This window comes from Lagopus leucura, unplaced genomic scaffold (assembly GCF_019238085.1).
Source record: "Lagopus leucura isolate 7727_CA_CO unplaced genomic scaffold, USGS_WTPT01 Super-Scaffold_100157, whole genome shotgun sequence".
NCBI classification, from domain to species: Eukaryota; Metazoa; Chordata; class Aves; order Galliformes; family Phasianidae; genus Lagopus; species Lagopus leucura.
This window is the reverse complement of record NW_024962334.1, coordinates 46085761-46105460: the sequence shown is the minus strand read 5'-3', so window position 1 is coordinate 46105460 and position 19700 is coordinate 46085761. Positions and strand designations below refer to the sequence as shown.

The window sequence follows — 19700 nt, the reverse complement described above, 5'->3', positions numbered from 1 at the left end:
TTGCATGTAAGTTCATACCCATATATATCACCAACATGTTTGTCTGTGTGGTTTTGCAGTAATGCTCTTCTGGTATTGAGTTGGACATAAAATGAAGGAGCTGATGGATGTGTTCTGGCAGACCTCAACTGTCCTACAGGATTCAAGCTTAATTTTCATGTAGCTGATTAATGCATTGATATCTGGGCTGGCAGGTACCGTGGTAAAACTGGATTTCAGTATGTCTCTTAGCATGTTGCCAACTGAAATACTGTAGTTCTTTGTTTCTGTAGTGGTGCTGTAGGAAAATTTCATGGCCCCCTTCCAGCTAGGGCTGTAATCTTGTTTTAGGGAGCACATTTTCAAAGTGGAATTTTGTAGGGAAGGAGCGAGGCGTGATGATGTGGAGCCATTCACCTCTAATTGCCAGTTGGATTTTGTAAGTTGGTACATGAGTAATTGGAAAGCTAGCTACTGCTCAGCCATGGGAAGTGGATTGCCCCAAGTCACAGAGCCTGATAGACTGTATCCTGATATAGAAAGTTGGCACCAAAGTATGGGAAAAACATTGTGTCCCTGGACATGGAGAAGTGCTGGGCAAACACCCCTCGGGGCCAGGGTGGGAGGTGAAGATTTTAACTCCAAACTGGTGCTTTCTGATGATTTTGTACATAGGGGAGTGTGCCTAGGTCTTTTTATTTCTTAAAATAAAGGATGTATAGAAACACCCTTTAGAGTTATCTGTTAATAAAGATATTGCAGCCTTAACTTATAAACTGTTGAGTAGTTTGAGTAATGGTGGTGTTACTCGTGTGCTTTCACACACATTGGTGTGGGCAGGCAGAGAAGATGCTGCTCTGCTTTATACCCAGAGATTTTTGTCCCCTGTGTAGAAACCTTGCTGGGTGATATTGAGAGCACAGAGCACTGAATCTCCTCTCTTTGGGCACTGTTATTGGGCTGGGCCATGTTGTGGCAAACCAGCTTCTTCTACTGCAGTATTCATAGAACTATAGAATGGATTATGTCGGACAGGCCCTTAAAGCCCATCCGGTTCCAACCCCTGCTGTGGGCAGGGCTGCCCCCCACCAGGTCAGGCTGCCCAGGGCTGCATCCAGCCTGACTGTGAGCACCTCCAGGGTTGGGCATCTATGGTTTCTCTGGGCAGTCTGTGCCAATGAGAAATCCCTTTTTTTTAAAAAATAAAAAAAAAAAAAAAATGACCCTGTGGTTCAAAAAGAAAATATGAACCAAATGTAAATCTCAAATCTGCAGACACCCAGAAACAGTAGCTCCTGTGGAGATTGCTGTTATCTATTTCTAGGAAAACCAGCAGCTCCAAAACCCAAAAACTGGCAATTAAATTCCTTAGGTAAGTATCATTGCTGATGAAAGCATGGAAGTATGTGTTGCGTTGCTGTTTTGGGTTTTTTTGGTCCCCTTTATTACGTGAAGGTAAGCTATGTGAAGACAGTTTGGGAGTTGGATGCAATGGTCCTTGTGGATCCTTTCCAATGTAGCATGTTCTGTGGTTCCCTAAAGGTAAGAAGCAGGAGCGAGAGGTTGGGGTGATCTCTGAAGGTTTGGTCAGTGATCCATGCCCACATTGCATGCTACCGTGGTGTCCTGCAGTTCCTGAGTGGTCAGGAATATTTGGGTTGGATGTGTTGGCAGGATAACAATCCTCATTCTGTCTCAGCTGCATTCTTAAGAAAGAATATCACAGGCTGACTTAGCCATACACATTTACTCCAGCCTCCTTGTTTGTGATGCCTCAGGTCACTGCTGTTACCATTGTAGGTCATTAGGAGCAGGATTCCTGAAATAGGCTCTTGTAACATCTCCCCAGCAGCACGTTAATGAAGTTGCTGCTGTTCATCCTTCCTGCAGCGATGCATCAAGTAACCCACTTCAAGAAGGTGGCTGTGGCCACCATCCCCTGCTGCAATATGGCAACTTCCGTGGCCTTCACAGATCCTGAAACCAGTGCATATGGAGATGTCTTAAGCATTTATTCAGATTACTGCAGTGTTTTCATTCATGCCTTATGCTAAGGCGTGAGAAATAAGTCATTTACTGAATTTGTATGGTAACATTAAGCATGCTTTAAAATTTTATGAGGCTGTTTCAAAAATTATTTCTGCACGTTAACTAAATCAAATTATATCCTGTCTTGCAGAGTTCTTGGAAGGCTTTACAAAGTAAAACATGGTACTTTCAAACAAAACTGAGACAAAGTCCACACACATTTAGGGCAACAGACAGGGAATTGCTATAGAGAAATCCATCACTTTGTGGAAGCGTGGAAAGCATCACCAGGTTGGACTGGGGGTGCCAAGTGGACTGTTTCCATTATAAAGATATCATTTAATATAAACTAACCCAATTTTATAACTGCTTTCTCCATTTTATACAAACAGCTGGACAAAATAAGGTGAGCTTTCCTCTTGTAATGCTGGCTTGACTTAAAACCAACTCATTCCAAGTTTAGGAGAAGAAAGTCAAACCAGTGAGTGGCTCAGCAGCCCCGGCTCTCTCAGATGTCTCCTTTCTGCATCACAGTGCAAACACTGAGCATGAGCTGTGGGTGGCTGTGGAGATATGGATGGTGCTTGGGCCACGTGTGTATGCAGATACACAGCTGCCTCCCCAGAGCAGGGCTGCCCGTTGCCTCATGGGAACCAAGACCTATTTAAGCTGGATTGTATTCAGATCTTGGGTTCCATTTGATCCAAGGTGATTGAGTTTCCTGGAAGGAACTTGCATCTCTGTCATGATGTGGTGAAAGCCTGAGATGTGTGAGTCATTGGCTTTCCTCAGTGTTTGACTGTGTGAGCAGCAGTTTTGGGGGAGTTCCTGTTTCTGTGCACACTAGGAACATGGTTTAGAATACGTGTGCCTCATTGGTGTTGCCACAGGAAGTGTCTGCCTACCTGCACGTTGAATGATTGGGCAAGAAATGTTCAAATAAGGCCAAGCTATAATTGGGTGTTGTCTTCTGTTACCAATGGCTAAGACAAGGCCTCCCAAAAATATCCAGGCCTTCAGGGGAAGGAGGCAGACCTTATGACTGTGCAGAAAATGTTGGTTTTCATGCAGCAGCTGTTTAAGGAGCTTTATGCCTCATCCCTGTTGCAGTCCTTACAGAGGAAGTAGGATCAGGAAATGGAAGGGCTCAGTAGATGAATTTATGGAAGAAAATCCCAGTCCAATTATAGCTGCTGTACAGTGGAATGAGAACTTAGTTTTAAAGCCTGCAGGGGAGGGTCCATTCCTATTGGGAAACTGAGGGGGAAAAACTACAATTTCTGGCTGAAGAAGGGAAGCTTTACAGAGTGATGTGTGACGTTGGAGATGTAACTTCTCTTCCATGGACAGCTGACAGGCTGAGACCTGTCAGCAGTCCTTGCTGCTTGGCTGATCCTCCTTGCCATAAGCTGATGAGTGCATGCACATGCTTGTATTACACTGCTGTAAGCAGTGCTGTGGATTGAGTGAGCTTGTTAAACCTCTTGTGTACAGGAGGAGGAAGCAGGGCTCTGAGGTTTGCGTGCTTTGACCATCACGATGCATGGTGATAGGGCTAGGCCTGGCTGGAGCAGCTCCTGCACTAATCATAGAATGGCTTGGGCTGGGAGGGACCTCAAAGATCATCCAGTTCCATCCCATCTGCTGCAGTTAAGCTTACTTGAGTGCTGGTGCTGGGCTTCAGGTGTGGCAATGGAAAGTAAAGGCTGAAGCATGCAGGAGCCACACCTTGTTTCAACCATTGTAACACTCATAAACATGTGGGACGAGAAGGAAAACCATCAAAGAACGAGGTTGGCAGAAGAGCAAGAAGCATAAGCTGGGCAGAATTTGCTGAGATAAAGGAAAGTTGTTTACAGTGTGATAACAATTAATGTCTGACACAGTAAGGCAGTGAGTGATGTGGCACTCTTCACCTCGCACTGTCTCACTTTGTCAGACTTGCATGAGTTAGCTGAGCTCTCTGTACTGCCTCAGCGTCTTGCCATCCCTCAGAGCTATTCAGCTAGCTGAGATGACAGCAAGAATTTTTGGTAACATCTCCAGCAGCGTGCTTTGTCTGCTCCCCTTTGAGCTGACATAGTGACTTAATCTGGAGTGAATCGGACTTATGAGTCATGGTTTCTCGGACCCTAAACCTCGGACTTAAAGCAGCATTGGAGAAGAAAAATAAGGAGGAAGTGTACCAAGTGCATCATGGATCCTTTGAAGCGTATTTTATGCTGTCTTAAAGGAAAGCACTGCAGGAGATTAATTTGTCATGTCACTCTGACTAGGACTGCGTTATGTCCAGCCGTTAAAGTAGGTTAAAAAAAAAAACCCAGAACATTCTTATCAATGCACATGTAAGGCTTTAAAAATCCTGCTAATGTGCATGGGACTCAGAGTAAATAATGAGTTTCCCTGTGTAGCCAGTGTTTTGCTCCTGTTTTTAGGCTCTGCTTTTCCCCTATGGTTCAGAGAAGTGAAAAGGAGCAGCGACTGCACTTCTCCAGTCCCAAGCAATACCACACGTTGTCGGGCTGGTCCCTGCTGTGCTTTGTAGCAGCCTGGCTGCTGGTGTGTGCCCCACTTGCCAGTGGCCACAAGAGCTTGCTGGGATGCCTGTGGGTAAGCAGGAACAAATAGAGCATCAGTGGGGAGGCTGAAGGGAGGAACATGGAAGCTGCTCTGCTGTTGGAAGAGCTCTGCCAGATATCTTCCGAATCCAGTTCTGCAGGGTTGGGTACGGCACTGTGGCTGTCAGTAGTTGTGTCTCACTCAGAAGTTCAGTACATAAGGCTCACCCCTTTGGCATGAAAATGGGTACACGTGGCTTTTCTGAGCGAGAATGGGAGCGTGCTGCCTTACAGCACTCTGGATACCATGCTCTCAAATGTCATCTCATGTGTTGGGGACACAAAAATACTGCTGTGCTCTCGCTCGCTCTGAGCCCAGTTTCCATTTTGCAGCACTGTCTCAAATGCTAATGCTGTTTCTGTAACTGACTGTTTATATCCTGGCTCTTAAGGGAAAAAGGGAACACAGGTAACAGCGAATAGTGAATAATGCTTGATCGTGGAGAGAATGGCCCTCATTTGGTGCATAATGCTACAAATTGATTTGCATTTAACTGTAAGTAGAGAGATGGTCCTGAAAGGGTTTTGCAAATTGCTCAGAATAATGTTGACTACAGCAATTGGTAGTATTCATAATCAACATTGAGTTGTTCATGACTATTAACGGAAAATAGTAATTCTTGTACCTTTAAAATATAAATAAATATAACTTGGCAGGACCAGCCCCTCTTTTATCATGCTGAATTATGCACTGTGGGGTTCAGTCCGTGGAAGTGTGTTGTTAGAGCTGATGTAAATTGCATCTAATGGCAGATGACTCATGGCTGTGCTGACAGCCAACGCTGCATCCTAAAGGCACATACAAGCAGATGATGAGAAGAGAAGGCACAATAAACAGGGCTTTTCTTCTTTTTCCCTAGATGCTAGCTACACAAGTCTTTGCTCAGGTCTTTTGCTGACATTGCCATTTCAGTGGCCATAAATTGATGTCCTAGTTGTTGCTCTTGGTGTAGACTTTCGAGTGCAAGCTGAGCAAATTCTTTTCAAATTCCAAACAATTTTGAGGCTTTGAAAAGTACTGATACTTCAGAAAGTATTGACTTAACATGCTTCACTGATTTTTTTGCAAATGCCAGTTCTTTTAAGTTTTATTACTTGTGCCAGGACTGTACCCCTACAGCTGGTAATTGGTAATATCACACCCCCTGATGGAGCAGCAGGTCTTGATACACCCTTAGTGTTGCCTCTGCAGTGACAATGCTGTGACAGTGCGAAGGGCTGAAGGCAGACCTGATCACTAAACAGGATTTTGAGGACTTGGTTAGGCTTTTCATAGTGAGAACAATCCCATTAAGATACAGTTCATGGTGTCACTTTTCCCTGTCTGTTGAAAAATGAAATAGGAGGGTACATGGAAACACTGCGTTTACCTTCCTATGCTCGCAAGCCTCCTATGTCTGGATGCTTGACTCTAATTTTGGTGGATCAGGGATCAATTTTATTTATCTGACAGCCCTAACCTGAAGGCATGAATGTGATGCAATTGGTACCACAGCACGGGGTAGCCCTGGGAAGCTAAACCAGTTCAGGATGCAAATGAGGCCTTTCTGCCCTGCTGAGGTGCGGGGAATCCAGATTTGCACCGGAGGAAGTTCAAACCCCTCTTCCACATCTGGTGTGAAATGAAAGGTAAATGGAAACAGAGCCTTTATTTTTGGAGAAATCACAGAATGGCCAGGGTTGGAAGGGACCTCAAGGATCAGGAATCTCCAACCCCCTGCCACATGCAGGGCCACCAACCTCCACGTTTAATACCAGACCAGGCTGCCCGGGGCCCCATCCAACCTGGCCTTGAACACCTCCGGGGACGGGGCATCCACAGCCTCTCTGGGCAGCTGTTCCAGCACCTCACCACCCTCTGTGTAAATAATTTCTCCGATGTCCAACCTAAATCTCCTGTCCCTCAACTTAAAAACCATTTCCTGTCGTCCTACACGTATCGACCCTTTCAAAGAGTTGATTCCCCTCCCCTCTGTAGGCTCCCTTTAGATACTGAAAGGCTGCAATGAGGTCACCCTGCAGCAGAGAAAGGATCTTGGAAGCTTTAGGACAGAGCAGTGAGGTAGGAATGCCCGGAGCAGTGGTGGCATTTGTTAAGCCACTGGCAAGAAAGCTTTTACTCCAACCTTCTGTAACTTCATTTGAAATGGTGATATAATTACTGCTTATGCTACAGCCCAAAGCTACTTCCTGTTTTCAATATTGTAATTACACTAGAGGCCACTTATTCTGACTGTATCAGCCCAGGATATGGACATTACACGTTAATAGGGAGTACCTTCAAATTGTTATACTTGGCAATAGCTGTATCCTGGAGTAACAAACTTCTTGCCATTCTCCTCGTTGGGCCTATCAGTATATAAAAAGAGAATAAACAGGAAACCACCATTCCTCCTTCCCCTGCCTCCCTGCTTTTAAATGTTGTTAGTCTTAAGGATAGTTTTTAAGTGCTGAATTTGTAGATGCTGCTTATAACCCCAGGAGAAGCTAAAGATGGGGAATCCATGTTGATCCAGCAGTGATGCTGCCCACTGTGCTCCTTGCTGCTGTAGGCAGCATGCTGCCCTCGTACTAGGATGAGGAATGGCAAAGCTGGGAGGTATTCCAGTGGTTCAGTGACTCAAAGCTGAATCAGTGTCCCCATGGTGCTTGTCAGCACTCTGATTTGGTACTCTGGAGTGAGTAACTGCCTTCAGAGATGCTGGTCACCCGGAAGAAAAGCCACATCAAGCTGTGGTTTCATTTTTCAGTATGACTTGGATGTTTGGCAGTGGCTGACAGACTTCTTGTCATAGCAACAGCTTGTTTTAATTTCTTGAATCAGCTTAAATGCAGCATATTTACTGACTTTTGTTTCCAATGAGGAAATGTGTAAATTTTAATTGACCTAATCTGAAGTTAGAAAACAAGCCTCTGCACATGAGAGAGGTAAGGGGCTAGAGTGCCCTGGCTTTGCTTTTGATTGGATTCTATCTGAATTCACTGCTCCTTACCCTGCAGACCTGTCTGGCTTGCAGTAGGAAAAAGTTTTCTATGACAAGGTTAGCAAAGCACTGGCACAGGTTGCCCGGAGAGGTGGTGGGTGCCCCGTCCCTGGAGGCACCCAAGGCCAGGGGATGGGGCTCTGAGCACTTGATGTAGCTGTGGGTGTCCCTGTTCATTGCAGGGGAGTTGGACCAGATGGCCTTTAAGGTCCCTTCCAACTCAGTTCTGTGTTTCTATGTGTCCCAGAGGCATCTTCTGTAAATACTGGCAGAGATTTTTTCCATTTTCTGTTACACTCTCTGATGGCTTTGTGGGAGTACAGAGGATAGTCAGGTTGGTAACTCTGAATTAAATGGAAATAAACTCTCCAAAGCTCTGATTGTATTGGATTTGGCCAATGGATGCTACGAGGGATGGTGTAGCTGCATGTTTAATGTTGTATTTAATCCCTCCAGATACTTCCATGTACTTAACAGTCCCTAAGTGCTGCAGTGCTGATGCTCGTCTATGAAGGCTGCAACTCTTAGAAAAGGAAGAGTAATGCTCTTTGGCAGGAAAGCTGGCTTTCCCCTTAGAGCACACTCACGTGTTTGGCCAGTATGAAATAAATGAGCAGGGCTGGAGCTGGGCAGCAGTGGTTTGGTTTGTGTGGTTATTCCAGTACCACTCTTGCATCGTCTTAGTGCTTGAAATCCCGTTTTGATATTAGATGAGCTTCTTGAGGCTAATTCTGAATATAATTTGGTGTTTCCATGTACCTCTATCTGCATCTTGATCATTAAAACAAGTTTAGCATTTCCTGTGCTTGATCTTACGCTTGTGCTTCAGACATGCATGAGGCCTCTGGGATGGTTCCTGGCAGCAAGAGCTGTTTGTTTGACAGGACTTGAAATGCTTCTTTAAAGATTTTTGTCTGCTTTTTGCTGGTAAAATCATCATTACTGTCCCTGTCTTACAGTTTTCATTCACTTCTGTTCTACTTGAAGCTGGGGGGGAGCCTTACTGTGTTTGCCAATGCCTTACATTGGGTGTTGGGAGGAACATAGCAGTACTGGAGAAGATGTGTCCAGAATTATCTTGGCAGCAGCATAGGCTCTTCAGAAGCCAGGAAGGAGATTTCTAGGGCCCAAGCAGGATGCTCTGGCCAGGCCATCGCGTCAGTTCTGCTCTCTCAACTCACGAGGGAGGAGAGAAAAATAGCTTTTGGCTTTTTCTGTGAAAGGATGTTGGGTATTTGCAGAAGGTGTCTGGGGGAGAATCTGTTCTTCTGTTCTCTTCCCTGCAGATGGCTGCCATTACATGAGGTACACCATGCAACGCTACTTCATTGCTGCATCCATTCCCCATGCAGGCACTTTGCTTGCAGCCCTTCTTGATGCGGTGCTTGGGTCTGCATGCTGTTATAGCCAAAGCATGATTAACAGCTGTGCAGCTGTCAAGTGTGCAGGTACTTCTTTTGGTGTGACATGGAGAGCAGCCTGGGGAAATAGGCTATAGAACTTCCAAGCATGTTTGGAGTCAAAGGTTCAAGAAATGCGGCTGTGAATGGAATGGAAATGAATGGAGGAAAAAAAAAAAAGGGTAGTATGATAACTTTCATAGTATGTGCTGAGTGTTCCTTGACTTTGTGTGCAACAGAACTCAGGGAGGTTCTGCATAAGTGCAGGGGTTGCCCGGAAGCTGAGCGGCTCTTCTTTCCCTTTGTCACCCTGCTGCTGTGCCTGATCTCTTCCCCCTGCCCTGCAGACTGTGGCTCAGCTCCTTGAGCCAGCAGCAAACACCATTTTTCTTCTGACTGCATTTCCACCAGTATACTGAGATACATCAGTTTCTTAAGCAACCAGGTGAACCAGGGCTGGATGCAGCAAGACATGAGGCTGAGGGGTATTTTTCAGTTAAACGATTCAATTTCTTTGTATCCATAGCACTTAAATGCTGCTAGCTATAGTCTATGTACCTCTTTCTACTGAAGTTACAATCAGTGTTAAATCCCTGTTGTTTCTGCATGATTGGGAGCAAGAAGTTCTGATGCAACAGAATGTGAAGTAACAAACTTTTAATTGTTTGAAGGGAAGTTTTAATGAGTTCCACTCACTGTTGCTTTGTCTTTCTGCAGGGATGTGAAAGCAGGAAACATTCTTCTTGGAGAAGATGGCTCAGTGCAAATTGCAGGTAACTTTTTCCTAGCAGCTTCGAGTAAGCTCTGGGCATAACTTTGTCTGGAGAGACTCTTTAATGGGCAAAGAAAACAAACCAGCATAGAAATGGGAGCTTCAAGAAAAAGAATTGTTTTTCTAAACTTAAAAAATAATATTCAGTTTGTTACATTTTGATATCTTAAAATACTATTCTTTGTAATAATGAACATCAGCATAAATCTTTTGATCCCTTGGAATCAAAGGATGAGATGAAAAATTATTGGAATAATGAGATAATAATTCTTGGTGGTTGCTTTAGCTAATACAGATGTGTCTGGAGATGTCTGTGCTCACTGCTGTCACAAGCTGCTTTCCTTCTGTAGGAGAGAATAGCACTGTTAAAGACACTGCACCTGAAATACAGTTTCTGCCTAAATCCAAAACTGCTTTGTTTTTTGTTTCAAGTCTCCCAGTGCTCTTAATGCCTGCTGTTATATTTCTAATGAAGTGTAAATAATTAATCCCACATGGCAGCTGATGGAAGGCAGGGTGTGGCCACCAAAATGCTTTACACTAAAATACCGTTATTTTTTCTGCAGTGGAGCCAAGATGTAACATTTTGGATTTGCAGTTGTACAGAATGTTAGGTTGTATTCTGGGAGAGGCTGTGTGTAGCTGTAGCATTAGGACAATGCACTACTTTTCTGCCAGCCTAGGATAAAGCCTCTTGTGTTTCTCTTCGACAGGGTGCTGAGGCTTGACTTTTAATTAAGGCTTTTATTAAGGTGCCTGTTGGTGTATTTTTGTCTGCTGGGTAACATACAGATGATGGGTAATTTTAAGGCCAATTTAAATGGTCTCATAAAATCCCTTACTTAGCTTTTATGAATTTTGAAGTGTTTCTTTGGCTTGTGACTTGCAGATATTCCCCTGGATTTATATGTGCAACACTTAAATGATGAAATAACTTCTGCACATTCTGTGAAAGCAGCACTGCAAGATTGTGGCCTTCCAATATTCGAAGGGAGCATACAAACAGGAGAGGGTAAACTATTTACGAGGATGGATAGTGATAGGACAAAAGGGAATGGTTTTAAACTGAGACAGGGGAGGTTTAGGTTGAATATTAGGAGGAAGTTTTTCACCCAGAGGGTGGTGAGGCACTGGAACAGGCTGCCCAAGGAGGCTGTGGATGCCCCATCCCTGCAGGCATTCAAGGCCAGGCTGGATGTGGCTCTGGGCAGCCTGGGCTGCTGGTTGGTGACCTGCACATAGCGGGGGTTGAAACTGGATGAGCATCGTGGTCCTTTTCAACCCAGGCCATTCTATGATTCTGTGTGCAACAAAATGTTCCCTTTAACAGTTTTTGTTTGTTTGTTTGTTTGTTTGTTTTTTTCTCTGAAGGTGCACAAGGAATAACTCTCTAATCTTTCTTGCAATAAAGTAGAGCAGCTGGACTCAACCAAGTTCAGCAAGTTCATAACAGCATCAGGAAGCACTTTTGTTTCTGTGAAAGCAGCTGATAACTTGAAAGAAACAAAAATAAATGAATGACCAAATAGGAGAGAGGAGGTTGGCCTGGGCAAAACATGAGAGTTTGTTTCTGTGGGAATTTCTGACACTTCAGCTTCCTTTCTTCCTGACCCAGGATGGAATAGCGAAATTCCTTGTGAAAGTTTTGAGCAGCGAAAAGTTTCTGGAAGCAAATCAATTCAAATAAAGGGAATTTTGTTTCAGCAAGATCAGAGTGCTCGCCTTCTGACAATATTTATGTGTCTTATGAATAATTTGGTTGATAATCGACTGCTTTAATTATCAGCTGGGTGACTTCACTGTGTTCCCATGAAACAAAACTATTTATTTCACTGGAAAGTTACACCATGAGGAGAAATAAAAATTGATCAGCTGTGGAATGAAGCCTGAGGTTAGAGCACATGGGGCCCCTCCCTTGAAGGAACTGGTGTTGGTGTGTATGTAAAAATGCTAACAGTTTATCTGGAAAAGATGACTTCAGCTCTTTATAATGCATCCTTTCCCCTTTGTCATCCTTACATCAAAACTGCCTGCAAATCCCTTGATGTGAAGCTCTGAATGTTTAGCCTTTGCAGCCCCATGTTCCTGGGTGCTTGCTGCTTCTTGACACCATTGGCCGTGCTTGTCTCAGAAGAAATGGAAATCTTAAATGCAAAGCTGAGGAATGTAAATCTGACACTGCAAATCCTTTGAAACGAAGCAGCAGCTTTTAGGGAGTTTTATAGACATGCCTGCCCTGTAGTGGAGGTAACCCTACTGCTGGGCTATTCCTCCACAGTGTATCAGAGAATTGAATTCAAGTACTGTTAATGCACACCTGGGAAACCTTCCCTGTGTACAGTTCATGCTGCTGCATTATACAATTCCAACCCTCAGTGCTCTCTCAAAATAGAGAAACCTTTTTTGCTAATACAGACTGTGCAATTCTTGAAGACTGAACAGAAAAAGCACCTTGATGAGGGTGTGTGCAGCTTCTGTCGTAGTTCTGAGCTGAAGGGTGCAGTTGGGACACAGGATGCACTGAGTTCAGGCTGGTGCAGGTAATGCAGCGAGAGGAAAAATCTCTGAGTTCAGAGGCATTCACTGAAAGTAGGCATTCTAAAAATGTCTCTAATGGCCCTCACAAATGCCTGGCTTAATCTCCTCCCCAGGTCCCAGGACTTGGTATTTTTATTCAAGGCTATTTTTAACTGTGCTCCTTTTGCTTTCAGAATATGCATCCACTGAACCAAGGCATAAAAATTGCCTTTAACAGATGCCACCAAAGCCTGAATTGAAGCTGTTTGCTTCTATCTTCATTTTTTTTGCTCTTTTTCCCAAGGGCACTGGTTTGGGCTTGTGGCTTGGCACCAAGTTTTTGGAGCCTGTTATGATCTGGAGAGCATTGCTTTCTCAGTTTGGAATATTTTCTTGCACGCTGAATTAATCTATCTCTGGGAGAGCTGAACTTTCTTTCCCTGATACCATTGTTCTGGGTTGTGCTGGTAGTGGTTGCAGTGTACATTGAGATAGCTGCGTTCTTTTGTGTTCCAGTCTCTCCATGGCAATTACTGTATTTTTTTTTTTTTAATCAGAACATAAAACCTCTGTGCCCTGGCATTTACTGGCTCCGTGGAGTCTAAAAGCTTGTATGGGTAAAAACACTTCTTGTCGACATAAAGTGCAATGATTCTAACACACAGCAGAAACCAGGAGGTTTCCTCACAGCAAGCAAGGCTTGATGTTCCTGAGTTTATGTAACTGTGCAATTATTAAATTACTGGAAGATGAAGTGAGAGACTGCTGATAAATGGGGAGGGATGGGAAAGGGAATGAGAGGAGAGCACACTCGGTGCAGGAGGTTTGCTCACTATGAACCGTGTTCCAGTCGAGGCACCGTGTTCCCCTCTCATTGCAACTGCGTGTAGAGTCAGTCCTTCTTTCTGATTACAATCAGTGGGATATTAAACAGTTCTATCGTACCCTCCTCCATTACAGAATGAAGAAACAAGAGTCTAAGGAAGCTGACGTGCTTTCACAGAAAACATCCGCATCCCTCGCCGTGTGGGATTTTCCTATTGAAGGCATTGCTATTGTCCCCCCAGGCTTTAAAACAAGGCAGGATTAGCACCTGCTCCCAGAGGCCTCCCTCTGGCACTGTGTGCCTGCAATTTCCTGTGCACGCAGTGTTGCCTGGTGGTAGATGGAGATCTCACAAAGTCGTTTGGGACTCGCTAATTGATACTGGGCAAGCTGCCTAACCCCTTGCACTTTATCTATTTATAAAATGGGGATAGTTAAGGCCAGGCAAAACTTGTGTAACTGAATTTGTGTAACTTTCCACAAATCCATGCCAACTTGTCACCAGTTCGCTGTGTTCCTGACTGCTCTTAATTCATTGTACTAAAATAGCGCTGTACATAAACATCTAGCTATGATACAGTCAGTGTCATTCCCCTCCTTCGCCTTAGGAAATGGCAACTTTGGGTGATTAAATTGCCTGAGCAGGGGCAAGGCTCAAATCTGTGTTGGGAAGAGGAGTGCTGATGCAGGGCTGGCTCAGACATTCACCTCAGAGCCTCTTCTCCTGGTCAAAAAAGGGCAAAAAGGATTTTCCTGGCGGCTGATGGGGAGTTGTGGTGCCTGCCCTGTAGCTGCCTGGTGTTAACCTCTTCTTTGTGTCATCTGTAGGATTTCCTGAAGAGATGTTGCGTTACTCAGTTGTTGAAACCACTTGTGAGCTTTCTCCAAAGGCAACGTCTTCACCATCATGTGCTTCGTCGCCCTGAAGTTACTTTGTTCAGCATTGCCATATCTTAATGAGCTTGCATTTGGGACTCTGTTTCAGGAGCAGTTTTTACATTTACTTAAAGAAATCTTGTTCATCTTTCATGTGCCCTGACATTACTGCAGAATGGCTCAACTTATGGTGATGCTTAGAAGAATACAGCTGTCGTTCCACATGTGAACTGATGAGAAATTTTATTAGAAATAGGTGTGACTGTACAATTCTACCTTTCCAGATGAGAGTTTGAGAGAGTAAGGGTGTACTGACAGATCCAGTACCATTGTATGACCCTATAGCTTTTAAAGGGAACATTCCTGTTCTTCACTGATCGTCTCTCTGGTGTCTTACCACCCTGCTTCGTTGTCAGCAGAAATTTGCCATTTACCACTGGTTTACCATGACCTTCATCTTCCTCTTGTCAGGCTTTATTCATCATCAGATTTAAAAGCATAAAGTTCACAGAAAAGCACTCAGAACATCTGCAGCTGTTTTATGGTGGGCAACTGAGCAAGATCGAAGGTGATCAGTGAAAGAAATGTTCAGTGCTGTCTTCTGAAATAATTTCACTTTTACTTGAAGAGGCACAGTATCTTGGCTGTCTGTGTTTAAAAACAGCTCTGAGTTGTTCATGCTGTTGTTCTACTCCTGTAGAAGTTGGGAATTGTTGACGGTGGAGAGGGTCCGTAGGAGAAGCCACAAAGATGATCAGGGGACTGGAGCACCTCCCCTATGAAGACAGGCTGAGAAGCTGGGCTTGTCCAGCCTGGAGAAAAGAAGGCTGCGGGGTGACCTCATTGCAGCCTTCAGTACCTAAAGGGAGCCTACAAACAGGAGGGGAATCAAATCTTTGAAAGGATAGATAACTGCAGGACAAGGGAAGTGGTTTTAAGTTGAGGGAGGGGAAATTTAGGTTGGATGTCAGGGGGAAATTCTTTGCAGAGAGAGTGGTGAGGTGCTGGAACAGCTGCCCAGAGAGGCTGTGGATGCCCCATCCATCCCTGGAGGTGTTCAAGGCCAGGTTGGATGGGGCTCTGGGCAGCCTGGTCTGGTATTAAACGTGGAGGTTGGTGGCCCTGCATGTGGCAGGGGGTTGGAGCTTCATGATCCTTGAGGTCCTTTCCCACCTGTGCCACTCTGTGATTCTGTGGGAATTGCTGTTTTATTCTGATGCAAACCCAGTAAACTTTCTGATTTCAGTTGGCTTTGCTCTCCTGGCTCCTATAGTGCAGTCTTCTTTTTCCCCTAGCGGTAGCTAGACAGAGCAGCAGGTACATTGGCTTAGAATGAAGGAAATGTTACAGTATGAGATGCCTGAGGAGAGAGATTTTTTAATGTCTGACTTCTAAATCTGGATAAAGCGATCTGATTTCTGGTACAGTGGGAGTGTGTTTCCTGACTCACACAGCAGCCCTGGTGCCTGTTGCTCCGTCGCAGCATTCTTGCGTTGGAAACCTATTGAGGCTGGGTCCTTCCAATTGTGTGACTTCTCTTGTTGGGGTTAAATGCATTTGCAGTGTTCCAGCTCTGTTGTAGTCTTTGTGAAGGAAGTTCAGCAGGGGCAGTTGTCAGTAAATCTGGGAGCTTAGGCAGAGACAAGGAGGCACAGATCATATCAGTGGCTCAGAAGTGAGGGCTGAACCCTAAATGTGCTCAGGATTTTAATGTACGGCTTTACAGAATGTGCTTGCTCTCAGGAAATACCTTATCTTAATAGCTGGGACTTGGATGAAGGCAGTAAGATGACATTTGAGAACTGTTTCAAAGTCACTCCTTTCAGCCAAGTAGTGCAGGCTGGTTGTGCCTGTTTTATCCCTCTGGAAATGAGGGGAATTGATTGGGAAAACACTGAATAAATCAACCGTGTAATGGAATACAATTTAATTCCATTTAAACTTTCTGCAGACCTCACATGGCAGATGCAGGGGCACAATTCCAGACTGGAGTTTATAAACTTGTCCTCATGTTTGATGTGAAACGCAGTGAATGCTGTGTAGAGCTTGTGTTTTCACTGCTGGGATTTGCTTTGAGTGGCATTTCCTTTACCCTCCAAATGACTGCATGAAAAGTTGAGGTAAGATAATATCCATAAGCTCAAATATAGCACAACACAATAGCGTGCTGATGGCACTCGGACAAGTGTCTGTTAGTATTGCCTTATTCCAAGTAATTTCTAATTGCTTTTGTGTTGAGATCAATAGGTCTTGTAATTTTAATCTGAGATTTTTGGAAGCTCTTTCGGTTTCTGTGAGAAGCAGGGATGGGATGCACGTATGGAAGATCTGTTTCAAGGAGATCTAATGGGTTTCCATCAGAATATAGACTGTGGTGCTGACAGCAATAGTTATCCATCTAAATGCTAGAACTTTGAGGCTAGCAGCAATATGAGATGCCTCCAGCAAGGGTGAAGACAACAGAATAGCACATCTGGAAGAAGCTGGACTCTAATGATAGGCATTTGACTGTTTCAGTGAAACTTGCCTTTAATGTGAACCCTCAATAATCAGTGTACAGTATAGTGGTGAGTACTAAATTCCTGTCCTTGGAAGACTGCAATCCAGAAGTTGGAATCTTTCAGTGCATTGCATCGAGTTTTTCTTGATGCTGAGAGATTGGTGCGAAGGGCATTGCTGTACTGCTGCTGTGATGCAGGGAGGAGCTTTGCCCTGTTCAGGGATCTCTGAGCCTGCCAGCAATCACAAAAATGGCATTGAAGATTTTGATTGTTTGCACTGTTTTTAAAAAACAACAATAAAAAGGAGGGGAAGAAATAAAATTCAGTGATGGAGAATGACCAGATGCAACTCCATAATTCTGCAATTCAGCTGTGTTGTTTAGAGCAAAGTGGGAGGAAATACTTGGTTTGGGTTTACAGTTTCCTTGTCACCTGACTGAGTTATTTTCTCTAAGAATGGTTTGGTTGCTAAAACTTTGGTAATGCTTCCTTCTGAGCAAACTTAGACCCAGTTCCTGTCTCTTCATGTCTTCTCCTGGTAAAACTCTGAGCATCTCAGTGATGGAATAATCTTCCATCACAAACAAAGCACGTTCTGATGGTAGAAGATCCAGGGTCAGTGGCTGATACCAGTTTGCAGGCTGTGCAGTTACGGCAAATATTGCAAACTGTTAGCTTCATATGCACTCAAATCCTTTTGTTCACAAAAGTCTTGATTGCTTTAAATATTAGTGAGATGCCACTTGAGGCTGTCATTAGTTATGTACGTATACAAACACAAATAAAGCACTTAGTGCCCAGGGCGGGGTTGTACAGCAGCAAGGCTTGCCTTAATGTGCCCAGTGGGCTGTAATGGAAAGTGGAATTTTCCTCTCTGCTGGCCAGCACTGAACGCTGAAGTAATTGAATGGTTGACTACAGAGTATTCATGCACCAGCATTCTTCACTAACTGTTGGTTGTTCTTCGTTCATTAGGAAACTCCTCATGTGTAACTGTATGTTCTACTGCTTAATAAGGGGCTGGAAATATGGGGGGACAAGGGGGACAGCCCTTCAGTTTGTTCAGGATGTGATCTTAATGCGGTTTGTTTTGCTTCTTTTACAGACTTTGGTGTCAGTGCTTTTTTGGCCACCGGTGGTGACATTACCAGAAATAAAGTCAGGAAAACATTTGTAGGCACACCTTGCTGGATGGCACCAGAAGTTATGGAACAGGTGAATTGCTTTTCCTAGCATCGTCCTCTTAGCTAGTCTGCACCTGGAATCTTTGTGTTCAGGAACAGCCATATTTACTCTCACCTTAGATGACAATTTTGCATCCTGTGAGGCTTAAAACCAGAGAATTGTCTTACATATGGCTGTTGCTGCCAGGCTTTCCTATGTAATGTTCAGTAGCTTCTCACCCTGTTGCTTCTCTCCAAGCTTGTACCAAGGTAAGTATGAGGCAGCTTAGCTATTGCGTAAAGGAGATTAACCTGCCCCTCCCTCATGCCTAAATGTGAGGCAGAATATAGTTTCATGTGTGGCAAATATTCACATATAGTTAGGTAAGGTGCATTGTGTCAAGGTGGAGAGTTATCACAGTAAAGTAATGCACAGTTGACTTTATTGAGCTTTTTAGTTTCTCTTGGCTTATGAGTATCCAGAATGTAATTACTGAGGAACGCCTCTCCTCCTTCCTCCTCTTCCCTTCTGCCTGGCTCATAGCTGTCATACTTCTTGTCTTCCACCACTGCTAGACTAAACTACAGGGGTAAGCTTTATCTGCTTGACCACTGATGAAGACTTTGTTTAATGTAGAGCACTGCTGCCATTTCTGAGCAAAATCGACCAGCAGAGTTATGCCCCAGTTCCAGCAAAGCATTGTGCAGTGTCTGTGGCAAGGATGCTCAGTGTCATAAACATTCTGAGAGCTGTCCATCACAGTCTTAAAACCAGTTTGACAGAGAGCTGGAATTGGTTTCGTTTTTGGCATGTGCACCAAGCAGAAATTCTGCAGACTCTGTATTTTTCCTTTTTTCTTCTAGGAATTTTTGAAACAAAAATGTTTTGGAACAATGCTGTTTTGTTAAAATATACCTAGCTTGGTACTTTTTTTTCTTCCTATTTTGTGGTAAAAGATTTTAGGAGAATTTGGATAACACCTCCACGCATATATAATCCAAAATGAAATGAAGTGAAAACAGCCGTAGAGTTTTTAACACATTTTTTCCTATACCTAAAACTTCTGGAGGAATTGAGATCATTTTGGAGTGGCTTAAATGCAGTATTTATGAAAGGCTTCTTCACTGCTTGGCCTTTTCAGTGGCTCCCCATCGTGGCTTTGCAGGGCTCCTGCAATCTCCCTGTGTACAGATAGAGCACCATGGGATGCAAGATGTGTCCCTAAGTCAGGAGCACTCTTGGAGAACTTCTGAACCACTTTGCTGTTGTGTATTCCTGAATTTTTTTTGGTGCATTGATTTTTAAGAGGAAAAGGAAAATTCAGCTGGAAATGAGAATAGCACACACAGTATTTCCAGAACCAGGTCTGAGTTGTCCCTGCTTTTGTCTTTTGTGTCAGTGTTGCTCCGGGCTGCTTGTGGTTAGGAATGGCAGGGGGAAAAAAGCATCTTAGGATGCTAGAAAGGGGAAACAGCTTTTGGTGAGAAAGGGGATATTTTGATGGGGCAGATGTTTTCTGAGGAAGCAGGTGGCTGTTTTATTTTTTGGTTTTTTTTGTTCTTTTTTTTAAGGAGCCCAGCACTTCTGTGAAAAGTGCACAACTTGTAGTAAGTCTGGGATGGTAGAGGAAACATTTTGTGTGCTGATGTGAAATCCTTGTGCCCACTGACATCATCCTGCTGCCTTCCAGCAGGTGTCGCTCTGAGCTGTTACATCCAGCAGGGAACAGAAGGAAGGGCTCAATGCAGGATAGCCTCCGATCTGTAGATTTTCTTGATTCCATCCATTTTACTTCTGCATCAGTAAGATCCTTTAGCATGTTGATATATGATAGGCTGGTGTTATCTCTTAATATACATTCACTTATTGGATTTATGACACACAAAAAAAAGCTGTTAGGAAGAATAAATGAGAGAAACTTACTGGCAGGGTGATAACTGTTATGTATGAGATGGGCTTCAAGATGAATGGCAGTAGGCAGGTTTGGACCTCATAGCTTTCATTTGGGAGCAGGATAATATAATTGTATAATATAA

The 19700-nt window shown here is 44.0% G+C and overlaps 1 protein-coding gene across 2 annotated transcripts in view; it reads left to right on the top strand.

Annotated features, from left to right (window-relative positions):
- OXSR1 (oxidative stress responsive kinase 1) overlaps positions 1 to 19700 on the top strand; it is an 86494-nt gene that overhangs the window by 46275 nt on the left and 20519 nt on the right. For both annotated transcript variants that reach the window (XM_042888580.1, XM_042888581.1), the window contains 2 exons: positions 9727 to 9782; positions 17606 to 17715. In XM_042888580.1, coding sequence (XP_042744514.1) covers positions 9727 to 9782; positions 17606 to 17715 — 166 coding nt within the window. The remainder of the gene's footprint in view (positions 1 to 9726; positions 9783 to 17605; positions 17716 to 19700) is intronic.